The 26,890-nt window shown below is 38.0% G+C and overlaps 1 protein-coding gene across 1 annotated transcript in view; it reads left to right on the top strand.

The window, feature by feature from the left end:
* FBN1 (fibrillin 1) overlaps nt 1-26,890 on the top strand; it is a 234,792-nt gene that overhangs the window by 128,322 nt on the left and 79,580 nt on the right. Inside the window, exons 11-24 of the mRNA XM_034938728.3 lie at nt 454-594; nt 2,311-2,430; nt 5,806-5,931; nt 7,276-7,398; nt 10,830-10,952; nt 12,036-12,188; nt 16,935-16,988; nt 18,579-18,704; nt 19,744-19,869; nt 20,385-20,504; nt 20,713-20,850; nt 21,719-21,769; nt 23,385-23,510; nt 25,867-26,094. Of these exons, the coding sequence (XP_034794619.1) occupies nt 454-594; nt 2,311-2,430; nt 5,806-5,931; nt 7,276-7,398; nt 10,830-10,952; nt 12,036-12,188; nt 16,935-16,988; nt 18,579-18,704; nt 19,744-19,869; nt 20,385-20,504; nt 20,713-20,850; nt 21,719-21,769; nt 23,385-23,510; nt 25,867-26,094 (1,755 nt within the window). The remainder of the gene's footprint in view (nt 1-453; nt 595-2,310; nt 2,431-5,805; nt 5,932-7,275; nt 7,399-10,829; nt 10,953-12,035; nt 12,189-16,934; nt 16,989-18,578; nt 18,705-19,743; nt 19,870-20,384; nt 20,505-20,712; nt 20,851-21,718; nt 21,770-23,384; nt 23,511-25,866; nt 26,095-26,890) is intronic.

Genomic DNA, 26,890 nt, shown 5'->3' with positions numbered 1-26,890 from the left:
TCGCCAGAGATTAATGTCCTTTTGTTATTGGTGTTTTCAGGCAACTATGGGAGAGTTATGGGCGATAGTTAAATCTGATTCACAGAAAGGATTAATAGAGGAGGTATAAAATTAGACTTTAGGTTATAGAGCTTGCAAGGTGGTTTTATAAGTAGTTCAATAGCAATATCTCTCTGCCTTTGTTATTTCTGCAAACTAGAGGCTTGAGAGTGAGGTGGTGAAGAGGGCAGAGAAAAGCAGGCTGCAGCTGGGTTGTGAGCTCCCCGGTGCTCACAGTGCAGTGTGATCTCTGTTGGCAGGGTGGAAATATGCTCTGTTGTCACCAGACAACCTTTGCCCAAAGAGTATCCTCTTTCGTTTCTGATTCAACATCTTGTTCATTATTGTCAGATTAAGTACTGATGAAAGATACCATAGTTAAAATAATTTTAATGGGGCTTAATGTTCTTCTAGGGGTGCTGCCAGTAAACGTTACTGATTACTGCCAGTTGGTCCGCTATCTCTGTCAAAATGGACGCTGCATTCCAACTCCTGGGAGTTACCGGTGTGAGTGCAACAAAGGGTTCCAGCTGGACCTCCGTGGGGAGTGTATTGGTACGTGATCCATCCTAGGTTGGCACCAAGGGTCTGTTGTAATTCTGTTCCTTGACTCTACTGGTTTTCTATTGCTGCTGTAACAACTTGCCCCAAACTTGGTGGCTTAATACAATATAAATTTAAATTATCTTTCAGCTCTGTAGGTTAGTAGTCCAACAGAAGTCTTACTGGGCTAACATCCAGGTGTTGGGAGGGCTGTCTTCCTTTTGGTGGCTCTTGGGAGGAATCCATCTCTTTGCCTTTTGCAGCTACTAGCAGCTGCCTGTGTCCTTAGCTCATGACCCCTTCCTCCATTTTCAAAGCCAGCAGTGTTGCATCTTCAAATCTCTTTGTCTCTCTCTGGCTCTCTCTTGCAATTCCCTCTTCCACATTTAAGGATATTTGTGACTGCATTTGGCCACCTGTATAATCCAGGAGACTCTCCATCTCAAGATCACTGATTAGCAACCTTAATTCCATCTACAACTTTAATTCCCCTTTGCTAGCTATATAACATATCCATAGGTTCTGGGAATTAAGACATGAGCATATTTGGGAGGTCATTATTCTGCCTATTAAAGTTACTTTTAACTTTCATTGTAAAAGATACTCAATTCATTTCTGGTAACTCCAATTTAAGACACCCTACCAAAAGCCCTACCATTAAAAGAAAGCGTTAAAAATATCCCCAAATTATGGAATTTTGCACATTATACTAGTCTAAATGTGTAGCTTGCCAACTCTCTTAGACTAGTTATTTTAAATGGAAGAAAGAAAGTTTAAATTGCTGATGAGGCATTTAAGCTAGGGAGGAAATGTAATGAAAGAATAATCAATTTTTGGATTGGATAAGAACACTCAGCTCCTATCAACTTGTTTTTAAAATAAGTTCACCTCTTAGTTCTGTTATGAATTCTAATTTTATAATTAAAAATTTATGATTTGTCAGAAATGATTAGTTCTTACTTTCCCAAACTATTTAATTTCCTGATGATATGAACACCCCTTCTAGAGGTCATCCAGAGCTGAGTAGAAGTGGGAACATCTAACTGAGGGTTGCGGAATGTGAGGTCAAATCTGTATCTGGCACTAAGAAGCATGTGGACAAGTGGGTTATCTTTGCTAAATTTTAGCTTCCTCTTGTTTACAAGTAGGGTCATATAAACCAGTTTATCTCTAAATGCACTGATAATTCTAAGTGACTGTAAAACTAGTGTGAGCCTGTGTATTGAACACATCTGGGGATGGGGGAGACTCTGTGGTGATTGAGAACTGCCCTTTAAACAACAGTTGCTTCATGTTTTGTTCTAACATTTTAGTGGAACTCAGCAGGGAATGCTTGGATATGGTTAGACCTTCTTTTTATTGGAAAAAAACAGAGCTTCAGGAGATACTTGGAATCCTATCCAGAAGCCACTTCTGAAATGTTAGTCTGTTTGGTTCTCTTAGATCAGACTCAAGGAAGAAAAAATGTTTATTAGATCAAATTGTTGAGTTGCTACATGTTTGGAATTTTTCTCTGCAAAATGACACATGAAAATAATACACTTTAACTGCTCAACCAGTCTTCAAATGGCTAATGACATATTGTAGTGGAAAGAAAAAAGATCCTTTTATTATGTTATTTATTTCTCAAAAGGAAAATGTTTTATATGTATAAAAGGAACCCAGAAAGTCTTAGAATTATGAGATATTGCTATGTAATTTTGCACTAAAATACATTGTGCTTTGCAGATGTTGATGAATGTGAGAAAAACCCCTGTGCTGGTGGTGAGTGTATTAACAACCAGGGTTCGTACACCTGTCAGTGCCGAGCTGGATATCAGAGCACACTCACGCGGACAGAATGCCGAGGTATGGTCCTGGCTCCTGACGTGGAATGTGGGACATATATGCTAACTGGGGGTTGGCTTCAAAGGAGTTCCATGGAGTTTAAATAACCCATGCCGGAAGAGACTAATATAGTCCCATGGCTTTTTTGAACTTAGTTCCACCTATTGTCATTCTGAAAGACAGTGTCATAAAATCTGGCAAGCATTGAAGTTATTTTATAAGATGCGTCTATGCCTGAAGGAAAATCTTATTTTCAGTATTGTTGTCTCGTCACTATTATTGCCTCTTAAGTTTTCATCTGAGAAGTAGAGAGTGGGATTGTCCTTTATGACACAGCAACTGAGGAAAATTTCAGTTGAAATTATGTGCAATTAATTTCTTAATGGAAAGTTCTAAAAGATAGGGATGTCACTCTAAGCCCTTGCTGCTTTTTAATGTGGTCAGCAACAGCATCTCCTAGAGCTGCTAGGAAAGGCAGAATCTCAGGTTCCACCACAGACATACTATTGCAGAATCTATATTTTAACAAGATCCCCCAGCAATCTGTATGTACATTGAAGTTTGCGAAGCACTGCTATAAATGTCCCCTCATAAAAAATTTCCCATCAGGTTTATTAACTAATTTATTAAGCCACCCAATATGCCTTTTATTAAATGACTCTTATGTACTAAGTTTCTAAAACAGAAATAAATAAGATACAATGATCACTGTCAGGGAGCCCAAACATCTATCTCCATCTCTATCTCTAAATTAAGCACAAAATGAACTGTATCATTAATTCAGTAAAGACAGAAAAAAAAAACAGGCAAATACTCTGTTAAAGTTAAATAAAAGGGCCCATCAATGATAGACTGGATAAAGAAAATGTAGTACATGTACACCATGGAATATTATGCAGCCATAAAAAAGAATGAGATCATGTCCTTTGCAGGGACATGGATGGAGCCGGAGGTCATTATACTTAGTAAACTAACATAGGAACAGAAAACCAAATACTGCATGTTCTCACTTTTAAGTGGGAGCTAAATGGTGACACATGGACACATAGAAGGGACCAACACACACCGGGGCCTATTGGAGGGTGGAGGGTTGGAGGAGGGAGAGGATCAGGAAAAATAACCAATGGGTAGTAGGCTTAATACCTGGGTAATGAAATAATCTGTACAACAAACCCCCATGACAGAAGTTTACCTATTTAACAAACCTGCACATGTATCCCTGAACTTAAAAGTTTTTTAAAAGTTAAGTAAAAGATAGCGAGGTTTATATCACTTTAGAAAATTGGTAGCCATTGACAAGAGTTAATCTTATTTACCTCTTTTAGCAAAAGCTCCTCATGAGTTGAAGACATATAGAAGTTTTAATTTTTATCAGTGAACTGGCTTCAAAATTTATGAATTTTGTTCTCACGTAGAGATTTCTTGCCACCAGTGTATTTTAGTGCACTACATATAAATGACCATTTTAAGCAGAAAAAAACTGGAACAAGGACTTTGAACTCACTAACATTTCTATTAATTAATTATAAATATGGATAGGTTGAACACATAACTGAGTTGAGAACCTTCTTAATATTATGACTATTGTTTAAAATAATTAACATGTACAAATAGCATACTAGGCATTTTGCAATAACAGAAAATAAAATGAAATCAATGTCCAGAGACTGCACTGTTAAATAAGCAAAGAGAGGTGGTTATTGAGAGCACTCAGCTGGGGCAAGGACCAGCCAGTATAAACTCATGTATGTGGTTGTTATCAATCTGAGAGTTAGTATTGGAGACTGAGGATGACCTGAATACTTAAAGCACTGCCTTCTTTAAGAGCTAGCACTAAGGTTATCCTGCAAATAAGAAGTTGAGAATGTGCTCACATTATTTTGCTGATGAAAGTTGCCACAGAATGGTCCAAAAGGCTGTGCACATAGCTGGGAAGTAAGTGAGGGGCCGAGTAGAAGGGGATAGAAGGATGGGCAGAAACACAGTAGAGGAGAACTTTGAATGACAAGCTTTAAATTTGTCTTATAGGGCAATGGGGAACCCCATGACATTCTGAAATTGAGGAAGAGAGAAAAATATGAACTTTTTATCCTGTTTATTTTAACCTTGGGCCTCAAAAAATTATAGGATCCTTAAAAAAAAAAGTCTGCTCAAGAATATGTGGTTTTTACCATTTTTTTTGAGTGTGGAGCAAGTCTGATTTTTATCAAGGATTAAGAAATAAACGAGAGAGAAAAAGATCGTAGGTTGTTGGCACAAAGATCAGACAGAAGAAAAGCCCAGACTGCCTCAGCTCGTCCAATGACTTGTGTGGAAACCACTGCAGGATCTGCCCAGAAAGAAAGTGCATCTGAGGGCCAACCACAAGACACCACACAGACACAGGGTAAACAGTCAGAGTAACTGACGTGCCATGAACGCACGTGCTCATTGTTCAGGGGATATTTAGGGCACTTATACTCAGACAAATGTGACCTCAACTCTGCATAGATAGGAATGCTCCCATCCAACTCCACATAGTTTCTTGGTCCCTGTCTTCTGGGAATAAGCCCTGGAAGTGATTGTGTGCCTGTGTAGACAAAGAGGTTTGTGTTCATCCTCTTTGATGTTTATCCAGGTTTGTAGCTTCTAGAAACTGAGAAACAGATAATCCAGGGCACCATGCTATCCACTTTGGGTAGATTGTTAATATTTAAGGGAGAAATCAGATACAGGTTGTTTCAGTTATTGTTATTTTAACACTTCCGTGTCAAGCTCTGTTGTGTACCTTGGCATAATATTAACCACAATAGAAAAAAAGGAAAAATACCCTCATAGAATCAATATTTTATTTGGTTGGTAGAATACTCATAAAGTTGTTTTTTAAAAGACTAAGAATCTATCAGCAGTAACCCTGCACGTAAACCAGAATTGGTATAAGGAAGATGGACATTTTAGAGATGTGATTGATGGTTTTCAGGCAGAATTAAGGTGATTGTTTAAAAAAATAGCATATGTTGTATTGTTCTGAGATAGCTATAAAATATGTCTTTTAAAATTATGTGTTTAAAGATGCCAGCCAAATTTCAGTATAAATAGTGATTTATACTGGTTAAATAGATGTGCTTGGAAAATGGTGAAGAATAATCTATTTTGTTTACAGACTTCGGATTTAAGGAGTCTTATTAGAAATTAGAGTTACATCTAATGCAATTATACAGGTTTTTTATCATGTCTTTTCAACTCTGATAACCCTAAATATCACATTATTTGATAACCAATTTATGTTGGAGAATATTATTAAGTAATTAAAACCAAAAGCCAAGATCATGAGTTTGCAAATGGAGGGAGGGGGAAATAAAATAATTTTAACTCCCCTAAATAAAGCTATTTCTTCTTTTTAAACTTTGATTTTAGACATTGATGAGTGTTTACAGAATGGCCGGATCTGCAATAATGGACGCTGCATCAACACAGATGGCAGTTTTCATTGCGTGTGTAATGCGGGCTTTCACGTTACACGAGATGGGAAGAACTGTGAAGGTAATAATAGTATACTAATGTTAGTCCTCTCCTTCCATTGCAGTTTCAATATCAGGGGTCTTTAACAAGACCAAATAATGAGTGAAATGTCAAAGTATCAAATATGTTTTATATATTTTATCTGGGAGGGAAGCCTAATTTTCCATGATATTCATGTCTTAATTTACGTTTGTGTGAATCAAATAACATTTTAATATGCTAGGAGAGCTTGCCATTTAAAGATCCCTGGTGTGATGAAACTTCTGTGGCACAATTTCATACTTTCTAATTTTTTACAATCAGAATTTGTACATTTTTAAAAAATAGGACACACCTAAGTCCGTGTATTATCTAGCCGTTTATAATCTTTTTGTTTAAAGTGTCTGCCTAGTAATAAAATGCTACTAATTAGTATCTGAAATATATATCTAAAATAGATATAATGTAAAATACATGTTATATATATTTTCTGTATATGTAATATATGTGTATATATATTATGTATATATGTATTTCTGAATATGTAATAGATAGATAATATTCATAAAATACATATTTAAATATAAATAATATATATCTAAAATATAAATAATATATATTTAAAATACATTATATATGTCTAATATATATAATATATATATCTAAGATATGTATATATAATAAATCACTTTGGTCTTTCTAAAGCCTGTAAGTGAAAACACTGTGTCTAAAAGAGCAAGTGCCTCCCAAGACAGCTTTAGTATCAAATAAAATAACATAGTGATGAATTTAAAGAACCATCCCCAATGTTTAAGGGATCTTAAAGGTTCACTGGCACAGCTATAATCCGTAGTTGAGCCATGTATTCTAAAAGTCCACTTTTTACCTGCCCCTATTTAAAATTGCTTCAAACTACAAGTTATCTTCTGGTTTTCATCTTTAAAAGAATTAGGATGTAGCCTAAATACATTTCGAATTCCACTAATCTTAGTTTTGACTTATGTTCATATTCAGAGCATTAGAAGTAATATGAATCTGTGAAATAAATATACCCACTAGGCTATTAGCACATTTTTCAGTTTGTAAACTATTATTCCTAAAAAGGACCCTGATAACTTCTATGGAGTCAAATTTTATAAATAGATATACCTATACATCTAGCCCTAGAGTTTGCATGCACATGCCAAAACTCAAGAACTTGAGATATGTATTTCATATGTCTCATCTTCTCCTTCCTTAGATGATCTTATTTGGATGAAAATTAGCCTTAGGCTGTAATAACAAAAAGAAAGAAATATGAAGAAACAGAATTATTTTCATCCAGATTGGTTTCCTTCGTAAGCTTACTCTTCTGGTCATAAGAAAATGTATGTTTTGTATTTTCAGATATGGATGAATGCAGCATAAGGAACATGTGCCTTAATGGAATGTGTATCAATGAAGATGGCAGTTTTAAATGTATTTGCAAACCTGGATTCCAGCTGGCATCAGATGGACGTTATTGCAAAGGTTCGTGCTATAAAACCCTAGATCATGTTCTTCACGTGCCTTTTCTCCTCCTTATGTTGTTTAGAGGTACTACCTTTCTTTACTGATTCTCCCCACTTAAAGTACCTTGAATTTTGGTTTGGGAAACCTGACTGAAACTCCTTCTTAAATCCAGCCATCCAAAGAGCTACAGTTTATGCCCAGAAGACTATTGTTATTTCAGAAAGGGTATTTGAGGTCTTCTCAAAGGAGTCAAAAGCTATGTAGCAAATAAATAATCCAAACTGCCTATTGGTCTTCCAACGGATGTGGGCATTGTTCTCAAGAAGCTGAGTTCTACCTCTTCTTTCCAGTTAGGGAATAATGGTGGTTAGGCTTCTTGGTGGCTGTTATTTGCCACCTCTTACATCTTTACCTGGACAGAATAGTGTAGACTGTTATTTGCAATGATCTCTTCCTCATAATTTCCTCTAGGCATCTTAAGACACAGAAATTTTTTTAAGGATAATTTATTTCAGCTTTATCAAGTTACATAAGCAAGAAGGAAAACAGGATTAAGCAGAATAAATAAACAACCAAGAACCATTTTTTAGTTTGGTAAACCATTTTGAAATAATCTCATTGCCCCAGGTATCGAAGCAAAAATGAGGATTTTTATTTTTGCTGTTGAGAATTGGGGTCCTAAGAAAAGTTACTGGAGACAAATTTGTGCTTAGTGTCTCCTGTCTTATGTAGGGATCAGTGATTATTGCCCTTGGTCCAGGATCTGAGTTGGAACCAGACTTCTTAAAGAACCTCATACTCAAAACAGGTCCAGAAAATCTGCTAAAATGCTGCACTTAGAGCTTCTGGGCATAGTTTCAGATGCAGAAGTGTAGAGGGTCAAGCTATTCAAGGTAGAGGAAAGCAGAATAAAGTCCTATGGTGCCTCTTCTCTGTGTGCCCCTAGTGGACAGCTTTGGTAAACGTGTTATGGAAGAAAGCCTTGTATTAAGTCCTTGGCAAGATGTGCATTTTCTCCAGGCTTAAAAGAACTTCAAGCCCTTGGTTGTTTACCTACATTCTCTATGACCTTCACATCAATGGCTCTTAATATTGTGCAAATCTGTCTTCCCAGCAAGAGAAAACAGTTGGGTGTTTCAAATTTGAAGGAGGAAGGTGGTTTCTGTACTTTTGAGCCCTGTGCTAGGAGGAACTTATATGAGAAGACAGGATTAACACATAGAAATATTCTACAATGTAAAATAGCATAAAACAAAGTGCCAAATTGTGCAAATTTAGCACTATACAAGTAAAAAAGAAAAGGGAAGAGAATGATTGCTGGAATATTTGGAATTGGGCTTCCAAAAAAAATAATAGAAAGAGATATGAAAGCCCCTTTGTGAGCAGACCTAGGAGAATATATAATCTTCTTGTTGATACACAGAGCACACTAAGATTCACTTTTAGTGCCTCTAGGCTCCTGCTGACCCAGGCCACAGCGTCCCAACATTAAGTATGGCCAATAGATAATGCTGTGACCTCATAGATGAAACCAGGTTTGGCAACCATTGGCAACCAGTGAAATAGTATGCTGTCAATAAATTGGTTGTTCTATTAATTTGAAAGTGCTGATAATATGGATGGTTTGTTCTGACTTTAGCATTCTGGCTTAAGGATCTGAGAGAGAGAGAGAGAGAGCTCCACAGCTCTGTATTATTATCAATGTCTTATTTTTTTCTAGCTTATAGAGCATAGAGTACACACACTGTAATAAGACTAAAGGATGAAAAAAGAAATTAATCCCATGTATACTGAATTTCTTCCTTTTTATAATTTTTGTCTTTATGCCATAGGGTAAGATTTTCTCTTAGCCCTGAGCACTTAGTTCTGAGCCCACAAAGATGTGACTGTTCAAAGCTGAATCATCAATGCTAATTCAGTCTCCACAGTTAACTCATCTGATCAACAACATGGCTTCTCTGTTCACTCTCTGAAAGTTGAAGCCACTAACTTTGACCAAGGTTACCTCCCTTTGGATCTACCTTACATCTCTGTTCTTATTAAAAACCCTTTGTGTTACCTTTCAGGTTGTAGTCTCCATGTTTTACTGTGTTTCACAATTTGAATAAAAAGTTGACCAGAATAACTAACCAATTTGAGTTCCTGTATTTAAATATAACTGCTGTTTCAAATACAATCTGTACACAGAACCTTGGACCACCCAAATATATTTTGTGCCAAACAACACAAGCTAAGTAAAACACGAAGGTGTTTTACTCTCAATTTGCCTTTTTAAGGTCAGGAGAAAGTTAATAGTCACATACAGTAGTTGTATATTATAAAAGGAGTTGTTATAAAATCATTTGCTTTTTTCTTTTTCTTTTTTTTCTAAGACACAGTCTCACTCTGTCTCCCAGGCTGGATGGAGTGCAGTGGCACAATCTCAGCTCACTGCAACCTCTGCCTCCTGGGTTCAAGTAATTCTTGTGCCTCAGCCTCCCAAGTTGCTGGGATTATAGCTGCATGCCATCATGCCCAGCTGATTTTTGTATTTTTAGTAGAGGTGGAGTTTCCCCATGTTGGCCAGGCTGATCTTGAACTCCTGGCCTCAAGTGATCTGCCCACCTCAGCCTCCCAAAGTGCTGGGATTACAAGTGTGAGCCACTGCACCTGGCCTAAAATCATTTGCTTCTAAGTGTTGTATGTTTTCCAAACCACAATTTTGGTGCCTTTTGTACTTCCCCATATTAAGGGGGGAAAAAAAACCTCTGCTATTATTAATATGTGTCCGATAAAGTCTTTTACCAGACCTCCTTAAGTATACACATAAAATACCATAAAGTATTTGTAAAGTTTAAGAAAGATTTTTCTTTGCTGGGTTCCAACTGCATACAGTGCTGTTATTGGCCAAGAATGGTCATTAAAATAATCTATATTCATTTTCTGTTCTTTTTCTATGGTGTTCCATCAAGGCTTTAGTTGTATATCCTTTAATTTTAGGCGAATTTTCCCAGAGAGCCAAGACATGGGTGATACTAGAAGGGATGCCAGTCTGGGTGATGAATACCAAAAGGAAAGTCTTCCTGTAGTTTACTATTACCCTAGATTTCTGAGAGCCCTGGAAAAGCTACCCTGGTTATGCATTTCACAAAACCCTTTGTCTTTTAGCAGCCATTGTTCTCCTTCCTCCGATTCTGTTTTTGCCTTTGTGATTATTTTGGATACAAAAATCTCTTGGGAGAATATATTAAAGTTACTTTTTATGGAAAATAAGTTCCAACAGTTGATTTCTCTTGATTTTGTTACTGTTCTTTCAAAGGAAAATGAGAATGCCATTTGAGCTTTTGTTGCTGATGCTGCATATTATTTCCTATCTTCCCCATTTTCAAGTGTTAAAACATGATTGTCAACATGTTATAATTTTAGATAAATGTCACTTCATTTTTAATAAGTGCCTTTCTCTGCCACAGACATTAACGAGTGTGAAACCCCTGGGATCTGCATGAATGGGCGTTGCGTCAACACTGATGGCTCCTACAGATGTGAATGCTTCCCTGGACTGGCTGTGGGTCTGGATGGACGTGTGTGTGTTGGTAAGAAAACATCATGGCTAACCTTATGAGAGAGGTTCAGCCTCTGTCACTCAATAAAGCCCACTGGTAACAAACGCTCTCTACTGTAGCAGATGAGATATAAAGAATATTTGCAGAGCAACAAACCAACAGGGTCAGTTCTCTTTTTGTGTAAATTGAACATTAATTTGAGGATTAGAAAGATGAGCTAAGTGAAAAGCAAGGGAATCCCCACCTATCCTTCCCCCTTTTCTTCCCTAATCCCATAGCTGTCTTCAGTTTTCTCCAGGCCTCCTTTGTTGATATTGGTCATTGAAATTGATGTGCATATGCTATTATCTCATGATGAACATTTTAATAGAGAATTGATGTCCATGGGCAGTATAGAATGCAAAGGAGAATATGGATGATCCAGAAACCTGTATGATAGTAGTTTTATGAGGCTTTATAAAAAGTATGAGACTTGTTGAAAAATTGATACCAATTTTATCCAGATTATTTCTAAGAAAGGTACTCAGTAAGCCATTTGAATTGGAAAAGGATAGGGCATAGCAGGAGACTGTCTTCCTGGTGGTAAAGATAACACAGCTTAGTTGACCAACATCTACATATTTATATAACGAACCTTTTACAGATTAAACTTTCTCCTTTTTGGAAAGTATACCTAATTCAGACATTCAGTAATTGCATGTTTATTTTGGGATAGGCCGCATTTCTAATAAAGGTCTTATTTAGCAGGATGTGAGATTCAACATTCATCCATCATTAATTCAACATTTATTAAGTGCCTGCTCTGCACAGGCCCGAGAAAGACAAAATAAGTGAGATATAATTCCAGCATTGAAGGGCCTCACATTTTAGTAAACCATGATACTCCCTAGAAAACTGAAGCAATCTGGCCATTGGTTTCCAATGCTTAGAAGCTGAAGGTGTTTTGTTTTTGTTTTTGTTTATTTTTTCTTCAAATGGAGCCCTGATATCAGAGGCATTCCCTGTGAGTTACACCAGGGATGATGGATAAATAAAGCCCTCTTCAACTTTGACTTGGGAGGTTCTCATCTGTTTGAAGTGACAGTGTGATGACAGATGCTTCTTCCTGTTTAGACACACACATGCGGAGCACATGCTATGGTGGATACAAGAGAGGCCAGTGTATCAAACCTTTGTTTGGTGCTGTCACTAAATCTGAATGCTGTTGTGCCAGCACTGAGTATGCATTTGGGGAACCTTGCCAGCCGTGTCCTGCACAGAATTCAGGTATGTGGTATCATGGAGATGCCCTCGTACTGCCAGCCTTCTGCCACCATTGAGGTCTTTGCATTTGTGGAATTCACAGGGAAAGATGACATTTTGCTCTCCAGGTATGCCATGTGCCTTCTTGGGGTCTTGGCATAGGCCAGCCAGTGTCTAGTCACAGGTACTTATCTAAGCCTCATAATTATTTGGAATAGGCATTGCATTTGTGCCTCTCGTATAAACTCTCCTACCTCAATAATACTCAAGCTGTTTGCAATACATGCACCTTGCCTTGTTTTCTAAAGTTGTTTCATGATGTTTGCATTTTGCAGAAACTATTATAAAAGCAGACTTTTACACAGCATAAAAGTAAATAACTGTCATATTACTTGACTATTTCCAATAGCTTTCCAAAAGGCCATTTGTAAATTTTGTTTACATCCCACATATTGATTTTGGTGTGGTTTTCTTTTTCTTTCTTCTTCTTCTTTTTCTTTTTTTTTTTTTTTTGAGATGGAGTCTCGCTCTGTTGCCCAGGCTGGAGTGCAGTGGCGCGATCTCAGCTCACTGCCACCTCCGTCTCCCGGGTTCAAGCGATTCTCTGCCTCAACCTCCTGAGTAGCTGGGATTACACGTGTGCGCCACCACGCCTGGCTAATTTTTGTATTTTTAGTAGAGACGAGGTTTCACCATATTGGCCAGGCTGGTCTTGAACTCCTGACCTTGTGATCCACCTGCCTCGGCCTCCCAAAGTGCTGGGATTACAGGTGTGAGCCACCGCGCCCGGACCAGTGTGGTTTTCTTTAATGATTTGATTTAACCTGAGAGAAAAAAGTATTTTTCTCCAGTTGAAGTGACATGGCCTAATGAAAAGAGAACTGGATAGCGAGTCAGAATTCTCTTCCTCCATCAACAGGCAGCCAAATTACTTAATCAGGGGATTTAGTTATTTGTGTATTTTGCTTATTTCTGAATTTTCCTCACCTACTTTTTGAAAGGATTTGAGGTGGCTTATATTAATAAACATAATTATAAAATAGAATAATGCAGACAAGCTATCCTTAGACACTTCATCTACAAAATGAGTTGCCTTAGATAATCCAAAAGGTCCTGTCCAGTTGTAATTTACTTCTATTTATAAAACAAGAATAGATTACTGAAATTAAAACAATGTTCTGCCAGTATTTAAACGCAATTTTAAGGTAGCTTGGCAGTGGACCTCTGATGTCCTAAAATAAAGTTAGACCTAATATTGAAAATATGTAGCTCTGGTTGGTTGGTTTTACATATAGGATTTAGTCAGTTTATTTCTGCCCTAAAGGAAACAAATTAAAGAGTAAATCGTAATTTTAAAAGATTTGTTATTTTAAAAATGATAGTATTTGAAAGTAACAGTTGGAAATTAAAATACACTATGAAAAGTTAGAGAAAGTTAAATGGAAGACTTTAAAAGAAATGGGGGGCCAGGCATGGTGCCTCACACCTGTAATCCCAGCACTATGGGAGGCCCAGGCAGGTGTATCACTTGAGGTTAGGAGTTCAAGACCAGCTTGGCTGACATGGTGAAATCTCATCTCTACTAAAAATACAAACAAACAAACAAACAAACAAAAAGTCATGCGTGGTGGTGTGTGCCTATAACCCCAGCTACTCGGGAGGCTGAGGCAGGAGAATCACTTGAATCCAGGAGGTGGAGGTTTCAGTGAGCCAAGATAGCACCACTGTTCTCCAGCCTGGGTGACAGAGCGAGACTCTGTCTCAATAAAGAAAGAAAAAGGAAATGAGGGATGCCTATTTAAAGAAAGAACTGCTCTGGCTAATGACTTCACCCAGTGAATAATATAGAAATTATCATTTTATGTATGATCACCAATCAGTTCAATATGTGTTTATAATACTTTTATTATATACAAATACCATTCTGTTGAAGACACTTTCCTATAACTTTATAGTTGTATATTATTAATATCATCCTTTTGTGTGTTACTTTAACTTTTCAAAGTACTTTTCTTACCTACTTTGAATTTGCAATACAGACAAGTATCATGAAAGCTGGCACACAAGAGTACAGGTGACTTGTTCACATGTTGAATGATTGGAAGAGCCAAGATTTAGAATCCAGGAACCTTGGTGCATATAGTTATTTGCCTTTATATTTTCCTCTGGACCAAGTGCACTTCCAAAGAATTCTTAAAATCCACAGGGAAATTATGTGGGTTTATAAAAAGGTGACCAAAAGACCAGATTTCTTTAAGCAGTTGTCTTAGTCCAGTTTTTGTTGCAGTAACAGAAAACCACAGATTGAGTAATTTATAAAGAAAATGCATTAATTTCTCCCAGTTCTGGAGCCTGGGAAGTCCAATATCAAGGTGCCAGCATCTGTGGGGGGCCTTCTTGCCAAGTCACTTCACAGCTGAAAGTGGAAGGGCAACAGAGCATGCAGGAGTGAGAGAAAGCTAGAGAGGACTGAATGTGCTTTTATAACAAAGTCACTCTCATGATAACTAACTCACTCCCATGATAATGACATTAATCCATTCATGAGGGTAGAGCCTTCACGACCTAATCACCTCTTATTAGGCCTCACCTCCCAGCATTACTATTGAATTGGGGATGAAGTTTCCAGCACATGAACTTTGGAGGACACATTCAAACCAAAGCAACAGTAAAGCTTAAAGAGAGTTAAATGTAAGGCCCGGTTCCACTAACTTCTGTCTTATATTTGAATGAATTTACCCAAAAAAGGGTCCACACATGGAAGTAGTTTCATTCATTTGATTTCTCCACCTCTTTGGTCATGAACCATCCGAATGTAGGATATCCCTCATTTCAAGAATGGGGGGTAGGCTGTTTAAAGTACTGAAAATATTCAAAAGGAATGTCTTCAGTCAGTTGAGGGAGAGACTCCAAATATACAAAATCTGAAGTTCATCTTTGTGGTCTGCAAGTCAGGCAAGCTACATATGAAACTGTTTCTCACTGGTTGCTGGAGCTGATTCACATTGTTCAGCAAGCCCTCTTGTGTCCTCAGCCTTCTGACAATGACATTTCACAGACATGGATCAGTTAAACCCACGGGAGTGTAATTGGTCAGTTAAACCCACAGGAGGGTAATTCGGGGGGATTTTCTCAGGGATCCCTCATGTCACTGTCTCCATGGCACTACGCGGAGTTAGCTCATCAACACCTACCCCTTACTATGTGTTTATAATACTTTTATTTACTTATTTTTTTATTCAGGGCCTGAGCTGTGCACAGTACACGTTCAATCATTAAACATGTAATGTTAATTCTGTACAGCCACCAGGTGAAATGGGAGTTGTCATTCCAAATTTATGGGAGAAGAAACTAACAGAGGAAAAGGGCTGCTTCCAAAACTCCCAGCAATTAGCATTGTCATCGGTATTAAAACCCATGCTTATTTGAACTCACTACAAAAAATGGTCTAGTACCAGATCCTGCCTAAATGGAAAACAGTGGTGACAATAATTTGCTTCCATTTAGGCCAAACATCAGCAAAATTGTCATTATCTCTAAAAGTCCTTTTTATAAAACTGGCATGATTTTGGTTTTCTTGTTTTATTACTTACAGTATTTCATGCATATTTTAGCTTTTTGCTGATACAGCAGAATAAAAAAGATGAATTTCTTTTTGTTCCCAGACCTGGCTTTCAAACACACCTTCCCATCTGTTGTTTTTTTGAACCCTTCTAAGATGGTTTGAAAATTAAATCATCACTGCTTTCTCAAATTCACATTTGTTAGAAGACATGATAATCTTTGGTTGTATAACTCATTTACGTCCAATGTCATCAGGATGCAATTCTCTGGCATGCAGGGGATAGGAACTATTTGCTTCAGCAGTGAGGTGCAGTCAGCCTCTACAATAAGCCCCAGCCCTGATATCCAGTTCTCCTTCCACTTAAGCACAGGTGATTTACATATGACCATGAGACTGTGTTTGCCAGAAACCATTGGCAACTTAAGGGGACACTAGTTTCCTTTCCTTGGATAGTGTGATTCCAGTTAGTTCTACATTTTCATCATTCACTCTTATGTTAAGTATTGTTAGAATTGTATATAAAACATGGTATTAATTTTAAGAAATAGAAATTTGATTCTATCTCAAATTTGGGGACGTATTCTTTATACTTCAGTTTCTTCAATATGATCTCACAGTTTTAACATTAAGCAATACTTTCTCTATGGATATATCATAGAGAATGAATCCAGTATCCTGATACATATTAACTTTAAAAATACACTTAAATGCAAGAGTAGGTATTCTGTTGTTGCTCTTGTGAGAGGAGGCTAGAGAATTTGCAGAGAGAAATGAGGAAATGTTAGGAACCAATTGTACTGAAAAAACAGCTAGCACTGAGAAACAAAATTATCCCCAAGATGGTGGGAGAAAGTTTTATTAACAGTTAAGAAACCACATTTTAACAGGCACATTTCACCGTAAGTGTAAAGTGTTCCCTGGTGAACAAAATCAAGTTATAGGAAAAACACCTTTTCCAAAAGGGCTTTGCACAAGGAATTGCTATAACTTGCCTGTATCCTTAAAAGTTGTTTTCCTCGATGATGTGTAGCCTTTAAAATGGGAGCCTGGTGTAAAGGTGACTCCCTGGGGAGATACCTCCTTTTCCGTTACCACTTAAGTTTGGTTCTACTCACTTTGGAGGAAATGATGTGTGCAAAACCAAGGGCAGGATCTACCTGTTCTGCAAACAAGGGAATCATTTACTATCTGTTAATTTATTGCAGCGGAATATCAGGCACTCTGCAGCAGTGGGCCAGGGATGACGTCAGCAGGCAGTGGTAAGGATTCCTTTCAAAATTTACTACCTTCGGTGTGTGCAGAGGCAGCATCAGGCTTTCCTGTGGGTTTCCAGTTGATCCCTTTACACTAGTCTGGCCTGACTCCCTCTCTGGCCATCACTGTGCCATGTATCTGGGATGCTCAGAAGCCTTCAGTGGCAGAGCAGCCAGGGCACTGTGGGCTCTAGGATTTCTGGGTGTGGCTGTGGGGCTTGGCCACTGAGGGGGTCAGGTGCTCTCTCAGTGTGGTTGATGGGTGCTCGCAGATGACGTGTAATGACTTTTGTTGCTCATGCTTGAGAAGGGGCAGCCTGACTGTCTTGTGGATCTTCCGCTATCAAGTACCACTCAGGATGATGGGCTAGTTGAACCATTCTCCATCTGCATTCTGAAGGATTCTGAACTGTTAAGTGCTCAGTATTATAAAATGGCAATAGAGAGCAGTGACAAAAATTAACTGAGTTAGAAGAGAATGAAATATTTAGCTAGAGAAATATTGGTGCCATGCAAGGAATTAAAGTTAAAAGGGAGAATTGGAACAAGTATGAAAATAGGTGACAAGAAAGAGGAAGTGATTATTTTATTAATATAAAGCTACATAGTTTGATTCAGGGAGATCTGAAAGAACATGGACTGGCTGAATTGATTGTCAGTTCATTCAGTATGATTAGTTTCATCATTGTGCGTGAATGAAAATGTGGAGGGGATATTTAGAGGGGGAAAGAGGAGAGGTAAGGAAACTTATAACGAATAAGGAGTTAATGGGGAATAAGTAAGTTGTGATAGGGACTTGGAAGAAAAAAAAAGTCAACCCTAATTTATAGAAGAGTCAGGCACCAGGATTTGAGACTATCCATTCACTGGTTGTCATTCTGCACCTGCCTTGACTATGAGATCCCTCCTCAGTTGTAAGGGTACAGAAGAGGGAGGGCCCCACCTCAGGTGGGCAGAGCAACGGAGGCTTTTTCAGAGCATGTGTTGTTGGAGCTGGCTTTTGACCTGTAAATAGGCCTGCTCCAAGCATTCCTGACACAGAGCGAAGAGGGCATTATATGTTCATAGAAGAGTGTGAAGTCTGGGATAAGTAAACAAAGAATTTATATTTTAGTTTAATCTTGAGGATATTGTTGAACCTATGAAAGTTTGAACCATGAGAATGATATAATACCTTGTTTTTAGGATGGTAAGAATGGTTGCAGTGTAGAGTAGTGCAGGGTAGATGGAAGAAAGAGGGGCTGGTGGTAGGGAGACCAGTTGTCGGGACTTGGGATCTGCTGTCGATCCATTTTTCCATCTTGGTGCTTGGACTAGGAGAAGTCCAGGAGGTCTCCTTCAGCTTGATTAAGGATTGGTTATCTTGTAGTTCCAGCTGAGACGCAAAGTTCCTCTCAGGAACTTGTGGGAGAAAGATTGGACTCAGAATATCTTACAGTGAGAAAAAGAGACCGAGTGTTCTTTTTCCAGTGAAATCGATTTTTTTCCTCCTGTAGCTCCTAAGGTCATTACATTTATTGTAGTGTTATATTTTTAAAAATTCATTCAGTGTTTATTTTATAATCTTAATTGATTTTGACCTTTTTTGTGGTGCAGATATAAATGAATGTGCACTAGATCCGGATATTTGCCCAAATGGAATCTGTGAAAACCTTCGTGGGACCTATAAATGTATATGCAATTCAGGATATGAAGTGGATTCAACTGGGAAAAACTGCGTTGGTGAGAAGTTTCACCCATTTTCTGAAACATTTCCTGCATAATGCATTCCTTCTTTCATTGCTGGGAGAAAACTGCCTTTGAGTAGCTTAGAGGACTGGGCAAATGGACACTTTATACTTCGGATGTCAGCACAGCATATGCATATCTTTAGTAACAAAAATTTACATCACTGAATCTTCATAGTTTATGAATAATGATGTATCAGATTCACTCCTTGAAATGATTTGCTCCTTAAAATAATGATGTATCAGATATCACTCCTTCAAAGAGAAGCTCCTTAGATATAAGATGCAGAGATTCTGAGCCATTCTCATGTGACTACAAAGTCAACCTTGATTTTACTGAGAGAGAAGCAGCTCTTCTCCCATCCATTTATTAGACTTAATCAGAGAAAACACAGCTTATTTTCAGGAATACCTGCTCTCTTAAAGTTGGGTTTTGCTTCAGAAAGGCATATTATTCAGCTAAAAGCAAGCAGTTTTCCTGAGGTCCCTGAATCATGAAGCTAAATTCTCCATGACAATCATAAATGCTACAGATTACTTTATACTTTGTAATCATACCTGGAGACAATTTGAATTATTATAAGGAAGAAACACCCATTCTGGAACTAACACATTTCAAAGTTGGACCATACTTTCTAAATATTTATTTAGTTCCTTAAATCAATAAGGTTAATCCTTTTAATTTGACAAAATGAATTAAATTATATAAATTTAATTATATAATGTAACTATATAAAGATTAATGATTTCCAGCAAATCTGTATTTTCTTCCTGCTAAAGAAATAAGTGAATTAAATAGCCTAGTGACTTTAGGCTTTGTAGATATTTAGTTTAGATACTTAGTTTAAAACCAGGTCAAGCCTCTGTTTTCCTAAAATGAGATAGTTTAGGTAAAAGCTAATGCTACAGGAGTTTTGCCTTTTTGCTTGAATTGATCATGTCGTTATGACTTTAAAGATCTAATGTTAAAGAGCAAAGTAGATACAGGCAAAGTTTGGGCCCTTTTTAAGTGTTTATTTTCATTGACTTTGCAGATATTAATGAATGTGTACTGAACAGTCTCCTTTGTGACAATGGACAATGTAGAAATACTCCTGGAAGTTTTGTCTGTACCTGCCCCAAGGGATTTATCTACAAACCTGATCTAAAAACATGTGAAGGTAAACCATATTTTTGTTCTTATACTGTGTACTTTGCTATCTTTTGGAATGCCATTAGAAAACCATAAGACTAAATTAGAGTCTCCTGTATTTTAGACAGTTATGCCAGTTTAGTTGAAATTCTGTGGTTCTACATGGCACTAGTATGTACTTTGTAAGCCACTTATGGTATTTACTTGTAATTGGCATTTTAATTGCCATCATTTAATACATAAAGAAAATGTTATGTGTCTGCTATTTGAGCTGTTCATTCAGAAATCACATACACATTTACTCCAGATTTTCCAAATATAAAGAAAGATTCAGCCAAGTCCCGTATTCTATACTATAGAGATGTACTGGTCTGTACTATAGAGTTATTATTTTGGCATTCCGTCTAGTGTAGGAAAAACTATTTAGCCCAGCTTTACTATGTGGGATTAAGGATATGTAGTAGCAATTGGGGTCAAAGTTGAAGTACTCTTTTAGGCCTAAGACTAGATTTTAGCAGTAATGTAGACCTGTTTTTGTTTCAGACATTGATGAATGCGAATCAAGTCCTTGCATTAATGGAGTCTGCAAGAACAGCCCAGGCTCTTTTATTTGTGAATGTTCTTCTGAAAGTACTTTGGATCCAACAAAAACCATCTGCATAGGTATTTATCTTTCTGAGAATGATTTTTCTATGTTTATCAATGTTGTTATACTTAATGTCAGCTTTTCCTGCAAAAGAATTTAAGTATGGATGAACAATATTAAAAACTTCATTATTCCTTGTTTCAAATGCTATTTTTGTCTATAATTCCAAGGTGTATGTTTGAATTTTTATATAGATTGTATTAAATATTATTCTCTCCTCTGCAGAAACCATCAAGGGCACTTGCTGGCAGACTGTCATTGATGGGCGATGTGAGATCAACATCAATGGAGCCACCTTAAAGTCCCAGTGCTGCTCCTCCCTCGGTGCTGCGTGGGGAAGCCCGTGCACCCTATGCCAAGTTGGTAAGAGAAACCCATGCTGTGGTTCCTATACCACTCCAATGGTCTTTGCATAAAAAGGGGAAGCCTAGTATTTCATTTATCTAGGCTCACATGAGAATTTTCAAAGATTTAATCCTGATGGCCCCGAACATATTGCTGAATGGGAAATAAGAAGTGTCAAATTTTATGTGATTTTGTTCATTTATTATTTTCTATCTTCACATTGTAATGTGGTTAGTTTGTGTTGCTTCCCTGGAGCACCAGTGCCTACCGGCTCTCTTGGGAACCTTGTGGTTAGGGGTTCTGAGCTTTTTATAGGTACAGATTATCTTTCAAAAAGCTAATTGATGTAAAGAAACCGGTATTCATGACTAAACTTCATAAGGGTTTCTGGTGAACTTCTAAATCTGTTGGGAATTTGAGGTTTGAGAACCTTGCTCATGGTTTTGCTGATTTAATGTTTAAATATATAAATGTGTAAATTTATGTGAATGTTGGAGGTCATGAGATCTCCAAATTATAGACTTGAGTTTTCCATATTCATGTTAAAGTAGTTCTATAGTGTGATTCCTATTTTCAGGTGAACAGCAAGAGAGAAAGCTACCTTCAGTTTCCCTCTTAGCTATCACTTTAACATGATCTATAGGGCACATCTGTGTCTTTTGGAATATCTTATTGGAATTGAGCTTTATTTGAGGAGACATTTCATTACTGTTCTTCCTCACCTATGCAATCGCAGAAACATTTTGTTATCTCATACTTATAGCAACACAATCTACTTCATGTTCCAGGTCATCTTTCATGTTTCTTACACTGTGTCAGAACTGCAAAGTCTGGATATTGTTATCTTAAATTTGTTTTCTGTTTTGTTTTTCGCTTTTTATTACAGATCCCATATGTGGTAAAGGGTACTCAAGAATTAAAGGAACACAATGTGAAGGTATTTCTGATTACTTATAAACCATACATTTTTGTGTGCATAATGAATGTTTGTGTTAACTCAGACTGGATAAAGCTGTCATATAACTTCACAGGGAGAAATATGCAGCAGAGAAAAAAAATAATGAGAACTACAAAACGGAACAGCTGTTAATTTCACAAGCATATATATACTATTGCTAGTGTCAGAACGCTATGTCCAAAGGACAGGTTGGGTGGCTGAAAATGTTTTAGGTTGATCGCAGTTTAGAGAGACTGCACTTTCAAAATGCTATCAGGAAGAGAAAAACAGGAAGTTTTTGATGAGTCTGTAAAATTTGCCTTTCTTTGGTTTGTCCTGGCATTTTTTGTTTGTTTGTTTCACAGTCATGGGTGATTTAGAAGGACACATTCTGTTTTCTCTTTGTTGAAAGTCTGCATGGAGTTTCTTCAGTTTGCTGTGATTCTTTCTCGTGGAGTCTCAGATAGACATAGGTCATGGTGACTAACACAACCTGACATGACACAGCAGCTGAAAAATTTTAAAAACAGCAATTAGTCCCATATGTGGGATGAAATGAAGTTTTTTCCCTGTTAAAACAAAGACGCACACTACAACCCCCACCCAAGGTCTTGCTTTCCAAATGATGACTGAATCCTTTGGCCTTTCTCTGGTCCAGACCCGCTGTTAATAACTTATCTGACCTCAGCAGCATATTTTGTTGTACAAGTGGCCAAAATAAAACAAAAAACCCAAAAAGGTAGATTCCACCCTCTCCCCATTGATCTCTCTTACAAGGAAAGATTCAGAATATTTTTTCAACATTCCTGGTGTGGAAAGTTATTTCTTCTAAATAGAGACACAGTGTATGAGTTTCTTAGCTAATGTTCCCCCCTCTCTTTTTTTTTGGCATTGGCAAGTAAGTGCCTTTCTTTTGATTAACTTGGTGGTGAATACTTTTCCAAATTAAGTGCAGAGAACATATTGCTCTCCATTAGGCAAACTGGGAAGGACTGGTACATTTGAGAGAGATTGGATGAATGATGAATGAATGAACATGAGTATCTTTTAATTCTCCTCAACCCAAGCTGAGACCAAAGCATGGACACAACAGCCTGAGACCATGGCTGAGTTAGAATTGATTGTACATTTTCTGGTGATTTATCAGAACTTCTTAAAAGAGACCCTTCACTGGCCCACATATTCCTTGGTGGGATATTTTTCTATGCTGACCTTCAAGCTGTTTCTTCTTTGCTAGTTTGAAAAACCAGGTTTTTGCTTCTCTACTCATTTCCAGACATCTGGTCTCATAAAGCAAATTATATTGCTGGGAACCTTACCTGAAATGTCCACAGCTACCAGAGCTGTCTCCAAGAACTCACACCAGCTGCCTGTCTCTACAACTCAAAAGTTATTCCCTGAAACCAATGGAGAAACTCTTACATATTTAGTAATAGGTGGGCTCGTTCTGGTTGCTATTCAGGCACCCTAGAAATTCTACACGAACTACTTGTAGGCAAACAGTTTTATGAACTTACCAGGTTCAAAATGGGGAATAATTATGACTCTATGAGTAGAATAAGGTAGAATGATATTATAAAGATATATTAACTTTATGCTTTTTTTTTCTTTTTAGATATAGATGAATGTGAAGTGTTCCCAGGAGTGTGTAAAAATGGCCTGTGTGTTAACACTAGGGGGTCATTCAAGTGTCAGTGTCCCAGTGGAATGACTTTGGATGCCACAGGAAGGATCTGTCTTGGTAAATACTGAGCTCATTATTTTTCTAATAATAATTTATTAACGATTATTAAAAATGAAGTTAACAAGATATAGCTGAGCACTTAGCTTCAGGTACAGACACACACTCCAAAATTCAGCATGTCTGATAGGGTCCATGGCCACTCCTTTGACAGTCTTTCGAATAGTAAGCAGCAACTGTAGTTTCTGTTGATATGCAACTATTCCTTAAATCACTAGCATCACAGTTATTTTTCCAGAGCTCTTAAATCGGCCCCATATGCCGTGAACTATAAAATACAAGCTGAGTGGTGGAGAAAAGAACAATATTTGCACATATTTGGAAACTGTAGCCCATGTCTTCTAAGCATACCCTGACATTGGCCAGAAGGACAGGTCCTTGCAAAAACACCTGTGGAGATCAGGAGTGAAGATGCCACTCCCCTGAAAAGTGAACCTGAGAAAGCTCAGCCCAGGGTAGGTATCACTGCTAGTCATAGTGGGATACTCTGTGCCAACTGCTAGAGCCCAAATGGGATCCTCTAGCCAAATTGTCTCACCCCAACCCTAAGTCCTTAGAACTCTAAGTCCTAAGTCCCTATGGGCTCGTGATAGCGGCAAGTTTGAGATCCCACATCTCATGCATCTAAGGTCTGGCAGACTTATTCTGGTGTTACTACTATGGCTTCTGCCTGCCTAGAGTATATCCCTTGGATCACTGGTTTCTGAGTTCATGACTCTGGAAATGATGCTTACCCGTACTTTGCATCTGAAACCACATTACTTTGAAGTGTATGCTCAGTGAAGACTATTGTAGGTAGTTAAAAAAGTGGGCCGGGTGTGGTGGCTCACGCCTGTAATCCCAGCACTTTGGGAGGCCGAGGCGGGTGGATCACGAGGTCAGGAGATTGAGACCATCTTTGCTAACACGGTGAAACCCCGTTTCTACTAAAAATACAAAAAAGTAGCCGGGCGCGGTGGCGGGCACCTGTAATCCCAGCTACTCGGGAGGCTGAGGCAGGAGAATGGCATGAACCCGAGAGGCGGAGCTTGCAGTGAGCCGAGATAGTGCCACTGCAGTCCGGCCTAGGCAAAAGAGTGAGACTCCGTCTCTAAAAAAAAAAAAAGAAAAAAGAAAAAGAAAGTGGTATCCAGTGAAGGATTTTGATCACTTACGAATTACAATTAACAAACCTTTAAATATTGAACTTTATAGTTTATAGTGTAAATAAATAATATGGAATGGAAGCGGGAATTCAAAGCCAAAAGTATTTTTGTAATTAAGGATGTCAGTTAATGCTATTCTGAGTCTTAGTTTATTTGTTTAGGAGGAATCAGTATTTAATGAGAATCTTCTAGGTTCTTCAGTTGAAAGATGCTTCAGTGTTTAATTTAGTATTCATTTAAAAATAATTTATCTTAATATGGGCAGTCTGAATATAAAGCTGAATATAAAGACTTCAAAAACTTTCTAACGTTAGAGGAAACCCAGGGAGTTAGATAAATTGTTAATGACCCCATTGTGAAGGAGAAAGAGAAGGAAGATACATCTTACATTTCAATTACACTTCATTATTTTCAGATGCATAATCTCATTTGAGCTTCACAGAACCTTCTGAGAGATGAGTGCGACATCCTATAACAGATGTGGAAATTCAGGTTTAGGATAATTTATTGAAGACAATCCACTAAGTTACAGAAGAGGACCAAACTGCTCTGCTAGGCTTTCTGCTCTTCTTTATAATCCCATGAATTTGGGTTTGGGGCTAGAGGTATCCCACATGTACCTTGAAGAATGTGCCCTTAAGCACGTGTTTAGGTGAAAGAAATATATGAGAAGAAAAGTGAATGGCTTTTCTTTGCATTTTTCTCTTTAATGTCAAGTAAGGCTGTCTTCTTTCCAGAGTTCATCATTCCACCTTTCCAAAAATGAAGTGGGTCGGAGGAAAAGGTGATTGCACTAGGGCAGACATGCTCCAACAATAAAGAGTACAGTTGGCTTTTAGCTGTGGAGGACATGCCAAGACATCATGGCATGCACGCATCGGTGATAGGTATTTCTGTACAGGAGAAAAACATCTCCCGAAAGAGCACTGTGGGATCTCTCAGAATACCATTCCTTATGTAGAATTATCAGACGTTGAAAGGGAACTTTTCAGAAATAGGAGGTGCAAACATGGGCTGACAAAGAGAGTCTTTATTAGGCAAGGATACTTACCCCAGAGCCTGGGGTTTTTTTTGAGGAATAAAACTAATTCCAGTCAATAAGCATACAGCAAATTATTATGTGTGCAGTATTTTACCTAACAGAGTGTTGGCAGTTTGGGGCAGTGGAAGCCGTGTGGCTCTATTTAACCTCCCTTGATTCCCTCTGACAGATATCCGCCTGGAAACCTGCTTCCTGAGGTATGAAGACGAGGAGTGCACCCTGCCTATTGCTGGCCGCCACCGCATGGACGCCTGCTGCTGCTCCGTCGGGGCAGCCTGGGGTACTGAGGAATGCGAGGAGTGTCCCATGAGAAATACTCCTGAGTACGAGGAGCTGTGTCCGAGAGGACCCGGATTTGCCACAAAAGAAATTACAAATGGAAAGCCTTTCTTCAAAGGTACAATGTTATGTTTCCATGGCCAATTGCCTTCCTTTTTAGACAAATAGGATGCATTTTCATGATCTCAGCACTCTACTTGATCATCCCAGCATGGACTTTTTGCTTTCTGAATTATATAATTATCTTTGTTTAGAAAAGTATGAACTTTTTTTTTTTTAACTGTTCGGTCCAAGAAGTCCTGGGGGTTAAAATTGTTCTGTATGGGGAGATAGTTTCAGATAGTTTCTAGGTGGCTCTCTTAAATGTCAGTTACGTAAACTCAAAGGAACTTTAATTTTGCTTCCAAAAGCTATGGTAATTCATTGCTGAAGAAGGACTTGGTGTTCTGGAGATTTAATCTCCCAGTTCTGTCTCACATGTAGAAATTACTTGCGTATTTCTTGAGTGTTTGGTCTTGTTTTGGAAAAAGGCCCCATAGTGGGAAACTCAGGTCACATGTTACATGTATGCAGTTTTCTAGTGTACAAGAAGCTCTTTAAATTATATTAATGAGATCTTGAGCTGGACGCGGTGTCTCCTGCCTATAATCCCAGCACTTTGAGAGGCCAAGGTGGGCAGATTACTTGAGTCCAGGAGTTCAAGACCAGCCTGGGCAACATGGTGAAACCCTGTGTCTACAAAAAAAAAAAAAAAAAAAAAAAAAAAAAAAAAAAAAAAAATAGCTAGGCATGGTGGTGCACACCTGTAATCCTAGCTACTCAGATGGCTGAGGCACAAGAATTGCTTGAATCTGGGAGGCAGAGGTTGCAGTGAGCCAAGCACACCACTGTACTCCAGCCTTGATGACAGAGCA

Source organism: Pan paniscus, chromosome 16 (assembly GCF_029289425.2).
Source record: "Pan paniscus chromosome 16, NHGRI_mPanPan1-v2.0_pri, whole genome shotgun sequence".
Classification (NCBI taxonomy): Eukaryota; Metazoa; Chordata; class Mammalia; order Primates; family Hominidae; genus Pan; species Pan paniscus.
Note: the sequence above shows the minus strand (reverse complement) of the source record. Positions and strands in the feature narration are given on the sequence as shown.